Source organism: Gorilla gorilla, chromosome 10 (assembly GCF_029281585.2).
Source record: "Gorilla gorilla gorilla isolate KB3781 chromosome 10, NHGRI_mGorGor1-v2.1_pri, whole genome shotgun sequence".
Classification (NCBI taxonomy): domain Eukaryota; kingdom Metazoa; phylum Chordata; class Mammalia; order Primates; family Hominidae; genus Gorilla; species Gorilla gorilla.
The window spans coordinates 135608279-135621767 of NC_073234.2; the positions used below are offsets into that span (position 1 = coordinate 135608279).

At 50.3% G+C, this 13489-nt stretch overlaps 1 protein-coding gene and 1 long non-coding RNA gene across 12 annotated transcripts in view; one reads left to right on the top strand and one right to left on the bottom strand.

Moving 5' to 3' along the window:
* Positions 1 to 57: 57 nt before the first annotated feature.
* LOC101129968 (uncharacterized) lies at positions 58 to 11482 on the top strand. 2 transcript variants are annotated; one of them, XR_010129436.1, is made up of 3 exons: positions 58 to 206; positions 5285 to 5452; positions 11087 to 11482. It is a non-coding gene; the product is annotated as an uncharacterized lncRNA (long non-coding RNA). The 2 variants fall into 2 exon arrangements; XR_002008146.4 differs by having other exon boundaries at positions 60 to 206; positions 5285 to 5361.
* The window catches only part of PXN (paxillin), a 55135-nt gene continuing 50791 nt past the window's right edge, over positions 9146 to 13489 (bottom strand). For all 10 annotated transcript variants that reach the window (XM_004053987.5, XM_004053988.5, XM_055358164.2 and 7 more), the window contains 3 exons: positions 12854 to 12935; positions 12560 to 12708; positions 9146 to 11292 (listed from right to left, as the gene is read on the bottom strand). In XM_004053987.5, coding sequence (XP_004054035.1) covers positions 11026 to 11292; positions 12560 to 12708; positions 12854 to 12935 — 498 coding nt within the window. In that variant the 3' untranslated portion in view covers positions 9146 to 11025. The remainder of the gene's footprint in view (positions 11293 to 12559; positions 12709 to 12853; positions 12936 to 13489) is intronic.

Below are 13489 nucleotides of genomic sequence, written 5' to 3' on the forward strand. Positions count from 1 at the left end.
GCTGAATGAATACAGGCAACCATTGGATAATATCGCTGCCACTCCAGCCAACGGAAAGCCGCCTTTAAGTAGGGTCGCGAAGGAAGGCGCTGCCTCGCGTTGGAGGAGCTTGCTCTGAGCTGCTGCCACCTGCTGGGCTGGAGCTGGAGCTGCGAATTCGGAGTCCCGGTTCCCTGTGCCACCTGGCGAGCTCAGCAAACTAAAAGGTATGACGTGGAGCTGAGACATAATTGCACATGCTTAGAAACAGAATGGTTTCTCTTTTTTTTTTTTTTTTTGAGACGGAGTGTCGCTCTGTCGCCCAGGCTGCAGCGCGGTGGCGCCATCTCGGCTCACTGCAAGCTCCGCCTCCCGGGTTCACGCCATTCTCCTGCCTCAGCCTCCGGAGTAGCTGGGACTACAGGCGCCCGCCACCGTGCTTGGCTAATTTTTTTTTGTATTTTTAGTAAAGACGGGGTTTCATCATGTTCTCCAGGATGGTCTCGATCTCCTGACCTCGTGATCTGCCCGCCTCGGCCTCCCAAAGTGCTGGGATTACAGGCGTAAGCCACCGCGCCCGGCCTCAGAATGGTCTCTCGTCTTCTCTAGTTTTTCCGCCTACCAAAACAGAGGGATCCTTTAAAACCTGGCCGGGCGCGGTGGCTCACGCCTATACTCCCAGCACTTCGGGAGGACGAGGCGGGTGGATCACCTGAGGTCAGGAGTTCGAGACTAGCCTGGCCAACATGGCAAACCCCGTCTCTACTAAAAATACAAAAATTAGCCAGGTGGGGTGGCGCATGCCCGTAATCCCAGCTACTCAGGAGGCCGAGGCAGAAGAATCGCTTGAACCCGGGAGCTGTGAGCTCTGCAGTGAGCTAAGATCACACCATTGCACTCTAGCCTGGGTGACAGAGAGGGACTCCATCTCAAAAAAAAAAAAAAAACACCTAAGTCAGCTCATCTCCTTATCTGCTTAAAACTTTCCGTTTCCTACAGAGTAAAAATCTAAAACCTAAAGTACCTACAAGGCCCTTACCTATCTGTCCCTCACGCCCACTCTGATCATCTCAGATGTTTTCCTCCTCACTTACTTGCTTTCTACCCAGATGATGCTCTGTTGCTTTTCCAGAGCAGGCTTTACTTGGGGGCTTTTGCATTAGCCATTCCCTCTTCCTAGAAAACTAGCCAACAAACATCCATAGAATAATTCACCTCCATCAAATCTTTTTTTTTTTTTTTTTTTTTTTTGAGAAGCAGTCTCACTCCGTTGCCCAGGCTAGAGTGTAGTGGAGCAATCTCAGTTCATTGCAGACTTGACCTCCCAGGCTGAAGCGATCCTCCCACCTCAGCCTCCCAAGTAGCTAGGACTACAGGCACACACCACCACGCCAAGCTAATTTTTTGTACTTTTTGTATAGATGGGGTCTTGCCATGTTGCCCAGGCTGATGTCAAACTCCTGGGCTCAAGCAATCCTCCCACCCTGGCCTCCTAAATTGCTGGGATTACAAGAATGAGGCAACTTGCCCAACCCTGAGATCTCTTTTTTTTTTTTCACTAAAACCTATGGAATTATGTATTAAATGATCCCCAAAAAATCAGCTATTTCAAAATTAAAAATTATTACAAAGAGCTTCATACATCATGTTATATCCTATATCACACACCATAAAACTGTCAGAAGTAGGCCGGGTGCAGGGGCTCATGCCTGTAATCCCAGCACTTTGGGAGGCTGAGGTGGGCAGATCACGAGGTCAGGAGATCCAAACCATCCTGGCTAACACGGTGAAACCCCGTCTCTACTAAAAAATACAAAAAATTAGCCAGGAGTGGTGGCGGGCGCCTGTAATTCCAGCTACTTGGGAGGCTGAGGCAGGAGAATTGCTTGAGCCCAGGAGGCAGAGGTTGCAGTGAGCTGAGATTGCGCCACTGTACTCCAGCCTGGGCGACAGAGCAAGATTCCGTCTCAAAAAAAAAAAAAAAAAGTTAGAAGTAGCTCGATTTCACATTACTGTATTTCTTTTTCTTTTCTTTTCTTTTCTTTTCTTTTTTTTTTGGAGACAGAATTTCACTCTTGTTGCCCAGGGTAGAGTGCAATGGCGTAATCTCGGCTCACCGCAACCTCCACCTCCCAGGTTCAAGTGATTCTCCTGCCACAGCCTCCTGAGTAGCTGGGATTATAGGCATGTGCCACCATGCCCGGCTAATTTTGTATTTTTAGTAGATACGGGGTTTTTCCATTTTGTTCATGCTGGTCTCAAACTCCTGACCTCAGGTGATCCGCCCAGCTCAGCCTCCCAAAGTGCTGGGATTACAGGCGTGAGCCACTGTGCCTGGCCTGGGGCCTCTTTTATTTGTCTTCTTGGCTATCTGTGTTCCATGGGAAGGATGGAAAATAACATGAATGAGATTTAAATGCTCTGTTTTGACAGGTTATTAAGATTCCAATCACTCCAGGTGCGGTGGCTCACGCCTGTAATCCCAGCACTTTGGGAGGCTGAGGTGGGCGGATCACAAGGTCAGGAGATCGAGACCATCCTGTCTAACACAGTGAAACCCCATCTCTACTAAAAATGTGAAAAACTAGCCGGGTGTGGTGGCATGTGCCTGTAATCCCAGCTACTTGGGAGGCTGAGGCAGGACAATGGCGTGAACCCGGGAGGCGGAGCTTGCAGTGAGCCGAGATTGTGCCCCTGCACTCCAGCCTGGGTGACAGAGCGAGACTCTGTCTCAAAAAAAAAAAAGATTCCAATCACAACCTGCCTACTCTCCCTGATCTAGCGAAGTCCAGAAAGGTGGCAGAATGTCTCTAAAGCAGCTACACACACACACACACACACACACACACACACACACACACACACACCAAAAAATGCTAGAAAAGATGGAAGAGTGAGAAAATCAGGCCAACATGAATAATTTGGTAAAGTGGTGGGCGGGGCGGGGGGTGGTGGTAGCAGGTTTAAAACCAAGACACTTGCATGGCAGGGTATATTGGTGCAGCTGACTGGCATAAAATTCCCTGAACAGAATTTAGATATGGGTAGCTCAAGTGCTGTCAATCTCATCTTGTTCTACCATAAATCAATAGCTCCAACTGAGACCTCTGTGGGAGGCCAGGTTCTTATCCTCTGAAATTAGAGCCTACCCACTGTATGAGATTTCCTACCACAGGGCTAGCTCTGTTGCAAGCAGTAGGGTACTGACTCTGATTTCTCTAAAGTCCTTTGTAAATTTTTTTTTTTTTTTGAGATGGAGTTTCACTCTTGCTGCCCAGGCTGGAGTGCAATGGCGTGATCTTAGCTCACCGCAACATCTGCCTCCCAGGTTCAAGCGATTCTCCTGCTTCAGCCTCCTGAGTAGCTGGGATTACAGGCATGCGCCACCACACCGGGCTAATTTTTTGTATTTTTAGTAGAGACGGGGTTTCTCCATGTTGGTCAGGCTGATCTCGAACTCCTGACCTCAGGTGATCTGCCCGCCTCAGCCTCCCAAAGCGCTGGGATTACAGGTGTGAGCCACTGCGCCCAGCTGTAAATATTCTTCTAATGATGCAAATTTCACCATGGTGGGCACAAGCTCGAGTCCTTGGCTCACACCCTTGTTTCCAAGGTTTTTTACGTTAAAACATGGAGGCTTCTGTGGTGAGGGACACTGGGGAATCACTGCAGGATACAGAACTAGGGAGTTGCAAGAATTACAGGAGTCAGAGCACTCTGAAACTATGTAGACTGAAATATGTCAAAAATGACTATCTTTGGTATATCACAAGGGTTTGCCAAACTATAGCTCATGGGCCAAATATGGCTACTGTCTGTTTCTGTAGATAAAGTTGTGGCCGGGCGCAGTGGCTCACACTTGTAATCCCAGCACTTTGGGAGGCCGAGGCGGGTGGATCACGAGGTCGGGAGTTCAAGACCAGCCTGGCCAAGATGGTGAAACCCTGTCTCCACTAAAAATACAAAAATTAGCCCGGCTCGGTGGCAGGCGCCTGTAATCCCAGCTACTCCGGAGGCTGAGGCTGGAGAATCGCTTGAACCCAGGGGATGGAGGTTGCAGTGAGCCAAGATTGTGCCACTGCACTCTAGCCTGGCGACAGAGCAAGACTCCATCTCAAAAAAATGATTATAAAATAAAAATAAATAAATAGGCCAGGCACAGTGGCTCACGCCTGTAATCCCAGCACTTTGGGAGGCCGAGGTGGGTGGATCACGAGGTCAGGAGATCGAGACCATCCTGGCTAACACGGTGAAACCCCGTCTCCACTAAAAATACAAAAAATTAGCCAGGCATGGTGGCAGGCGCCTGTAGTCCCAGCTACTCAGGAGGCTGAGGCAGGAGAATGGCATGAACCCAGGAGGCTGAGCTTGCAGTGCGCTGAGACTGTGCCACTGCACTCCAGCCTGGGCGACAGAGCAAGACCCCATCTCAATAAATAAATAAATAAATAAATAAATAAAGTTTTATGGGACATAGCCTTGCTCACCTATTCGTTTGCACATTGTCTATGGCTGTCACAAATGAGTGGTTACAACAGAGACTGTGTGATCCCCAAAGCTTAAAATATCGACTATTTAGAGTGAGACTCCGTCACAAAAAAAAAAAGAAAAGAAAGTAATTACAGAAAGTCATATAGCAACAAAACTCTCCAGGAAGGGCTTAAAATATCGACTATTTAGAGTGAGACTCCGTCACAAAAAAAAAAAAAAGAAAGAAAAACGAAAAGAAAGTAATTACAGAAAGTCATATAGCAACAAAACTCTCCAGGAAGGTACTTATTAGGATACCTGTTGAAAGAGGCAGTATGTATCGTAGAATGAGCATCAACTTTGAACCTAGATTTGACCCATATTTCTGCTTTTTATTGGGCCGAACAAACCTTGCCTCACAGAGTTATCAGGGTTAAGTGTTACGATCTAACTCAGCAGTCCCCAACCTTTTTGGCAACAGGGACCAGTTTTGTGGAAGACAATTTTTCCACAGACACCAGGGGTCAGAGGGGAGTGTGATTTGGGGATGAAACTTCTACCTCAGATCATCAGGCATTAGATTCTCATAAGGAGCGTGCAACCTAGATCCCTCATATGCGGTTTGCAATAGGGTTCGTGCTCCTGTGAGAATCTAATGCTGCTACCGATCTGACAGGACGACAAGCTCACTCACTCGCCTGCTGCTTGCCTCCTGATGTGCGGCCCAGTTCCTAACAGGCCACAGACCAGTACTGGTCCTTGGCCTGAGAGTTAGGGACCCCGATCTAACTGACAATACTTAGTACTCACTAAACTGTCATGTTCTTCCTTCCAGTCTCTTTGTCTTCATTGTTTCCGGCACTGATCTGAGCACATCATAAGCACAAGACCTGGACACCTTTACAATAAGAGGTAGCATCTGTCTGGAACTCTATCTTGACTCTCACTGGTGCTTTTCCTTTGGTTGATGCAAAGCTTTTGAATCCTTTAGGGAGATGTCATTGTGAGTATCTATGATACTATGCTACTACTATCTATGATCATTGAGAGTATCTGTGGTACTATGATTCTACTATCTATGATCATTGTGAGTGTCTATGATAGTCTCCTGTGCCTTCAAAATCTTTGCCTTCTCCATAGAACTTTCCCAACTAGCTTGTAAGATCCAAAGGTGTGAGACGCACTGATCCAGAACATTCAGGGAGTGTAGTGAGGGGAAGGAAATATAAATTGTCTCGTCAGCAGTTAATTTTTATTTTATTTTATTTTATTTTATTTTTTTTGAGATGGAGCCTCGCTCTGTCGCCCAGGCTGGAGTGCAATGGTGCAATCTCAGTTCACTGCAACCTCCGCCTCCTGGGTTCAAGCAATTCTTCTGCCTTAGTCTCCAGAGTAGCTGGGATTACAGGCACCCACCACCACACCCAGCTAACTTTTTGTATTTTTAGTAGAGACAGGGTTTCACCATGTTCGCCAGGCTAGTCTTGCACTCCTGAGCTCAAGTGATCTGTCGGCCTCGGCCTCCCAAAGTTCTGGGGTTACAGGCATGAGCCACCATGGCCGGCCAGCAGTTATGTTTTGATGTCCTTTTGAGAATGGAAGCCTGTGTGGGTTCCGTTGTCTGCCTTGCTGTGGATCCTGAAAGGTGTTCTGTTGGCACTGGGTGCTGAGCCAGGGGCAGGCTGCGGTGGTCCAATGTTCAGTTGGCATATTTCCACTTGTACTTCAGGCACCCAACTTCCGCCATAGCCTAGGGCTTCAGTCTTCACCCTGAGATCCCTGGTTCCATCATGCTTAGCTCCATTCGGCAACCCGCGGACACCCGAGATCTCTTTTTAATGGCAATGTATTACTGCACACTTCGTATTGTCCTAAGTACTCTGTGCACATTACTGAAGCTAATCTTTGCAACAATCCTCTGAGGAGATACCGTACTGTCAGTACTCCCATTTTATCGATGAGAATACTCACAGGAAGGTTAAATAATTTGCCCAAGTCTCTCAGCCAGTAAGTGATGGCTTCAGAACTGAAATCTAGGAGGAAGTTCAAAGCCCCTGGGCCTCACTGTGCTATACAGTCCATTCCAAACCCTGAGTCAGCCTCCCTCTGAACGCACTTTTCCAAGTATATACATATGCACAAGGTACATTTCCAAGGACCTCCTGGCTGTGATGATATAAATATCATCTCTAATTGTAGTACATCAATATAACGGAATACCATGAAGCCATTAGAAAATGGTACAGATCTATATTTATTGACATGGGAAAATATCCACAAAGCAAAGCGAAAAGCAAATTACAATGAAATATACCATACCTGGCCGGGCATGGTGGCTCACGCCTGTAATCCCAGCACTTTGGGAGGTCGAGGAGGGTGGATCACTTGAGGTCAGGAGTTCGAGACCAGCCTGGCCAACATGGAGAAACCCCGTCTCTACTAAAAGTATAAAAATTAGCCTGGCGTGGTAGCGGGTGCCTGTAATCCCAGCTACTCAGGAGGCTGAGGCAGGAGAATCGCTTGAACCCGGGGGGCAGAGGTTGCAGTGAGCCATGATCGCGCCACTGCACTCCAACCTGGGTGACAGAGTGAGATGCCATCTCAAAAAAAAAAAAAGAGAGAAAAAAAAAGGAAATATACCATACCCATTTCTAGAAATAAAATAAATCCAACATGGGCTGGAAGAATAAACCAAGTTATTCTCTTGAACTCCTGGGCTCAAATGATCCTCCCACCTTGGCCTCCCAAAATGCTAGGATTACAGGCATGAGCCACAGAGCCTGGCCCCATCATTCTCTTTGGGTGAGCGTTGAAGGTAATTTTCACTTCTGAGCTCACTATAGCATGGGAAGGGTTTAAACTAGAATTCAACATGCTGCTTTTGGAGAACCGTTCCAAACAACAGGGAAGCTGTGAAGACACAGCTCAAGGTTAAACAAAGCTGCCCAGGAAGCTCTAGGACAAGCTTGTCCAATCCATGGCCTGTGGGCCACATGTGGCCCAGGATAGCTTTGAATTTGGCCTAATGCAAATTTGTAAACTTTCTTTTTTTTTTTTTTTTTGAGACGGAGTCTCGCTCTCTCACCCAGGCTGGAGTGCAGTGGCGTGATCTTGGCTCACTACAAGCTCTGCCTCCCGGGTTCATGCCATCCTCCTGCCTCAGCCTCCCGAGTAGCTGGGATTACAGGCGCCTGCCACCATGCCTGGCTAATTTTTTGTATTTTTAGTAGAAACGGGGTTTCACCGTGTTAGCCAGGATGGTCTCGATCTCCTGACCTCATGATCTGCCCGTCTCGGCCTCCCAAAGTGCTGGGATTACAGGGCAAATTTGTAAACTTTCTTAAAACATTATGAGATTTGTGATTTTATTATTTTTTTTCTAGCTCATCAGCTATCATTAGTGTATTTTATGTGTGGCCCAAGGCAATTCTTCGTTTTCCAACATGGCCCCAAGGAAGCCAAAAGATTGGACACCCAGCTGGGCGCAGTGGCCCATGCCTGTAATCCCAGCACTTTGGGAGGTCGAGGCAGGCAGATCACTTGGGATCAGCAGTTTGAGACCAGCCTGGCCAACATGGTAAAACCCTGGCTCTACTAAAAATACAAAAATTACCCGGGTGTGGTGGCGGGCACCTGTAATCCCAGCTACTTGGGAGGCTGAGGCATGATAATTGCTTGAACCCAGGAGGTAGAGGCTGCAGTGAACCGAGATCGTGCCACTACACTCTAGCTTGGATGACAGAGTGAGACTCCATCTCAAAAAAAAAAAAAAAAAAAAAAGCCAGGAGTGGTGGCTTATGCCTGTAATTCCAGCACTTTGGGAGCCAGGGCAGATCACTTGAGATCAGGAGTTCGAGACCAGCCTGGCCAACATGGTGAAACCCTGGCTCTACTAAAAATACAAAAATTAGCCGGGTGTGGTGGCTGCTGCCTGTAATCCTAGCTACTCAGGAGGCTGCGGCAGGAGGATCGCTTGAACCTGGGAGGCGGAGGTTGCAGTGAACTGAGATCATGCCACTGTACGCCAGCCTGGGCAGAGTGAGACTCTATCTCAAAAAAAAAAAAAAAATTGGACATCCCTGCTTTAGGGCCTAGGACTGGAGCTCTGGATCTGACCGGAGCAAAGAGGAAGCACGCAAATCCAGACATGACGACGAGGAGGCAGTAGAGACCCATCCTCAACTATAAGTAGCTGCCTTCGGCAGGGAAGGGGCTAACCCACGTTGTGTGGGCTCAGGCACGGCCATGTCTGGTTCCGTGCAGAAACACAGGCAGAGGCAAGCCCTGGGTCCGCATCATGGCTCTGCCCTCACTCAGATTGCCTTGTACATGTAGGTTCTTGTCTTGGAGCCTCTTTCCCTACTTCTAAATGAGTGGAAAGCCACCCACAGGCCCGTGAGTGAGGATGCCCTTGGTAAACCCAGGTGATCACACCCTGGGCAGGCCCTGCCCCACAGGGCCCCATCCCGCTGCTTCCCAGCCTGTCCTCACCAACTGCCCAGGCAAGAGCAAAGCCCACGGGGAGGACCTGTGACCACAGGCAAGGACCACGGACCCCAGCCCCAGGGATTTTGACCTCAAGAAAGGAAACATCCACAATTTACCCTCCATCTGGTGACCCAGCTGCATCTGGGGTGGGTTTGGTCTCTGCTGGGACCATGAGGTTCAGACCACCAAGAAATAGCACTAGCACAGGTGAAAATCATGGGCAAACTTTATTGGCATAAATCACAGGAATTGAAATGGGAAAAGCCAGGTTGGAAGTTTACAGAGAAAAAATAAAATCAAAATCAAATTTTCAAATAACCATTGACTCAGAGAATGGACCCCAGAAACCCCAGTCCCTCTTGGGGAAGATCTAGGGTGGGTCACTATAAACAGAGCAGTAAGGCCTGTGGGTGAAAGTGGAGACATCAGACCTTTGGAGGGGCCGGGCTGACCTTCCCCCACAAAGGAGGGACCCTCTTCGGAGACCCCAGCACACTCGGCTTCTGCCAGGAGGCCAGTGGAGTGGTTTGGACTGTCACCGTTAGACCCCGGTGGGGCCCCTTTCTCCTGATCAGGAGCCCAAGGCCTGGCTCCTCTTTCATCCTTGGTAAAGAGCTCTGGGGGGTTTCCCCAGAGGAGCCTGTCCCTCTACCCCAAATCCTATCATGCTCCCTTATGACCTTGTTTCCAGACCCCCTGAGTGCCGATCCCACCTGTGAAAGGGGAGGAGCAGATCTGGGGAAGGGATATGCCCAGAGGAAATCAACAAGACCAAAGAGACGTCAGAGTCCTGATGGCCAAAATCAGACACCAGCTTTCCTGAGAAGGCAGAAGAGAGAGCCCCATAGAAGCAGTGGGGGCTCAGAAGGTTCAGTGGGTTCACAGGGGAGCAGAGGCTCCTGAGGGCTTACTCAGACAGGAAGCAGCCCCCCAAAACATACTTCCCCTTCTCCTCCCACAGAAACAGAACAGATGAAGTTCAGAATTCTAGGCCCAAAAGGGTGCAACACCCTTCAACCAGTTCCAGTGAAGAGCTTGCTGGCCTGGGAAGTAAAGAAGGGGTTTCCAAATACAGCAGTTTATAAAACAGTCCTGGTGAGCTATGAAGTGAAAGAGGGGGAGTCACAGAGCTGCTCCCAGTTCACCTGCTTGTGCTAACAAACAATAAAATACAAATTGCTTCCCCACCCCAACCCTCAGTACAAAGCAAACTTCACACCAGAGCCACCATCAGTGACAGGCCCAGTGGCGGTGGACGAGGAACGGTGGACGAGGAAGAGAATACAAAAGGGAACGTCTTTAAAATCTCTTCAAAATCATTTTGTATAGAGAAGTAAAAGCAACTGAGGTGATATGAATTCAAACCTCAGTGTAGAAATCTATCAAAGTCAGTACAGTGTCCAGGCGCGCCGTCCCGGAGACGGAGGAAGTGACTAGAAAACATTATTGCTGGAGAGGCTTTTCTCAGTAGAACAAGAGCAGGTATAAAAGGGGAGGGCGGGTCTAAAAGGCAGGGGCAGCCGCCAGGCCTAGGGCGCTGGAAGGCTAGGAGGAGCACAGAGAACCTTCCATGGCCCCTTTGGTTCTCTGCCTTTGGATGGATGGATTTATGCTGGCATTGTCTGGAGGGAGCCGGGTGTCCCCCAGTAATCACAGAACAAAGACAATTAGGTCGGGGGAGGAATAAGGATAAAAAGAGACCCCAACAGACCCTGCCTGCCCTTCCCTGCTCCCCGGCTGCACTGCTGAAATATGAGGAAGAGATGGCTCCAGTGTGGGGTGCTGGCCAGGCCAGTTCGTGGGGACGTACATGGGCTGGGGTGGAGCCCCCAGCCTCTACCCCTGGGGAGGATGGAGAGTGGGCAGCCTAGGGAGAGCTGCAGGAGGGAGGAGGGGGCCCAGAGGCTCTGGCAGGGGTGAAGACAAGCAGGGGACCCCTCACGGCCCTCTGTCCATCCCGCACCAGCGGAGGACAAGGGTTCCAGTTTCAGTCGGGTTTACCCCTTCACCCCCGGGTGAAGTCTCTGGGTCACAGTCGCAGTTGGGGATGCTGGCTGGGGAAGGGGGACAGAGACAGGGGCGGGGCGCCTAGCAGAAGAGCTTGAGGAAGCAGTTCTGACAGTAAGGCTTGTCATTCTGCTCCTTGAAGGTGCCCTTGTTGAGCTGCTTGAGGCAGAAGGCACAGACGAAGTGCTCGGGGTGGAACTTCTTGGCCATGGCAGTGATGCAGCGGCCGGTGATGGGCTTCTGGCAGCCAGAACACAGCGAGCCGCGCCGCTCGTGGTAGTGCACCTCACAGTAGGGCTGCCCGTCGTGCTCGAAGAAGCTGCCGTTCACGAATGGCGTGAAGCATTCCTGCCAGGCGGAGAGAGGGGCTCAGGGAGCTGCCCCTCGGGCTAGAGCCGCACCCCGTGTGATGGGGCCGAGGTGGGCATAGTCGGCACGCTCAGAGTGACTCCTACTTGCTAGGCATTTCCCATGTGCCGTGTTGTCCTAAATGCTCATTTTTCATTTTTATTTTATTAAATAAATTTTTTTGTAGATATGGGGGTCTCACTATATTGCCCATGCTGGTCAAATGTGGCCTCCTGCAATCCTCCCACCTCAGCCTCCCACAGGGCTGGGATTATTTAGTTCTCCCAACAGGGGAGGCAACTGAAGCACACAGGTAAAGTAACTTGCCCAGGGTCATGCAGCTACTGAGTTCACAGCCTGGATTCATACACAGGTCTGACTCCTGAGCACTTAGCCAGGTGGCTGTTAACAGTGTTCCCAGAAACACAGGTGTGACACTGGTCTGTAGTCAAACTCTGCCTCCTAGATTCTCACTGGAGATTCACATCACATATAGGTAGAAAAGGCTCTGAGAGGGGCCGGGTGAGGTGGCTCACACTTGTAATCCCAGCACTTTGGGAGGCCAAGGGAGGCGGATCACCTGAGGTCAGGAGTTCAAGACCAGCCTGGCCAACATGGTGAAACCCCGTCTCTACTGAAAATACAAAAAATTAGCCAGGCATGGGGGCGTGTGCCTGTAATCTCAGCTGCCTGGGAGGCTGAGGCGGGAGAATCACTGGAACTCAGCAGGCAGAGGTTGCAGTCAGCCAAGATCGTGCCACTGCACACCAGTCTGGGCAACAGAGTGAGACTCCGTCTCAAAAAAAAAAAAAAAAAAGAAAAGAAAAGGCTCTGAGAAGTCCTGCAGGGAACAGTGTTTCCCAAACTCCTTTGGTCAGAGAGCCCTTGTTGAATCATTAATAACCCCTGTGGGGCCCCCAGAATGCAGTGGTTTTGGAAACCACTGCCCATTTCTGTTGAGTCTGCTAAATACTTGCATTATCTCATTTAGTTCTCACACACTCTCCTCCCGAATAGGAATGGCCCAGGGCCGCTGCACAGGGCTGGACTGGGGGACATGTCTACCTTGCTCCTGGTTTGTCCCAGCCTCAGTACAAACCCTGGCCCAGGACCTACTGGACTAGAGGAAGGAGATCCCCTGCCTGCTCCCCCAATTAATAACCCCAAATGAGGCCTCTGAGTTGGATCCAGACAGCACAATGAGGAAGACCCCTCTCTCCCCACTGCCTGCTCCTCGCCCCTCCAGATGTGGTCAGGGGCTCCTTACCCGGCACACAAAGCACTCAGGATGCCACAGCGTGTTGAGGGCTGAGATATAGTTCTCCAGGATGGCCCGGGCGCAGCCGCCACACTTGGGTGCGAACATGTCGAAGTAGTCCTTGCGGCAGTAGGCCTTGCCGTCCTTCTCGTGGAACCCTGGGGAGCGGGGGTTTTGGAGGCACAGTTCATTCCGGCTTCCAGAAGTGGAGCCACTCTGACTCCAACCTCAGCAGCGTCTCCCACCCCCACCTCCCCGGCCCTCCTAAGAGGCGGTGGGTCAGTCTGCCGGTCCAGCCCGTACCTTCGGGACCAAAGAAGGCTCCACACTGCGCACAGAAGAAGTGTTCAGGGTGCCACGTCCGGTCAAGGGCCGTCACCACTTTCTGTGAAAGCAAAATGTGGGATCAAGGCTGAGCTCTGGGCAGATCTCACAACTGAGACGCCCAGCAAGGCCGTCCTTCCACCCGCAGCTCATAGCTATAGACAGAGCAAAACACTCCCAAGATGGGGGTCTCTCCTAATTGTGCTGTGAATGCCTCTAAGAATTCAGAGTTACTCAGGATGGGACAAGCCAGACACATACCCTCTCCTCTAATCCTCACCCCAAGTAGAGGGCACAAGTTCTACTATGACTCCCATTTTATAAGTGAAGAAACATAGGCTCAGAGAGGCCAGGCATTTCCTAAGTTCACAGAGCGGGAGAGTGAGGCCGCTGGCATCCAACTCCATTTATCTCCTCAGGGCTCCTGAGTCCTGGGAGTCTCCACAGAAAGGAATCGAGATGGGAGGTGAAGGGAGGTGGGGCTGCCCGATGCACATCGGGACAGGCTGTGGTTCAGGTGTGGCTGTGAATCCGGCCCCACTGTTCCCTAGCCCTGTGAGCCTCGGGCATGTGACCTCTCTGAGCCTCCCACGGCACCCCCTGCATCCTCAGAGG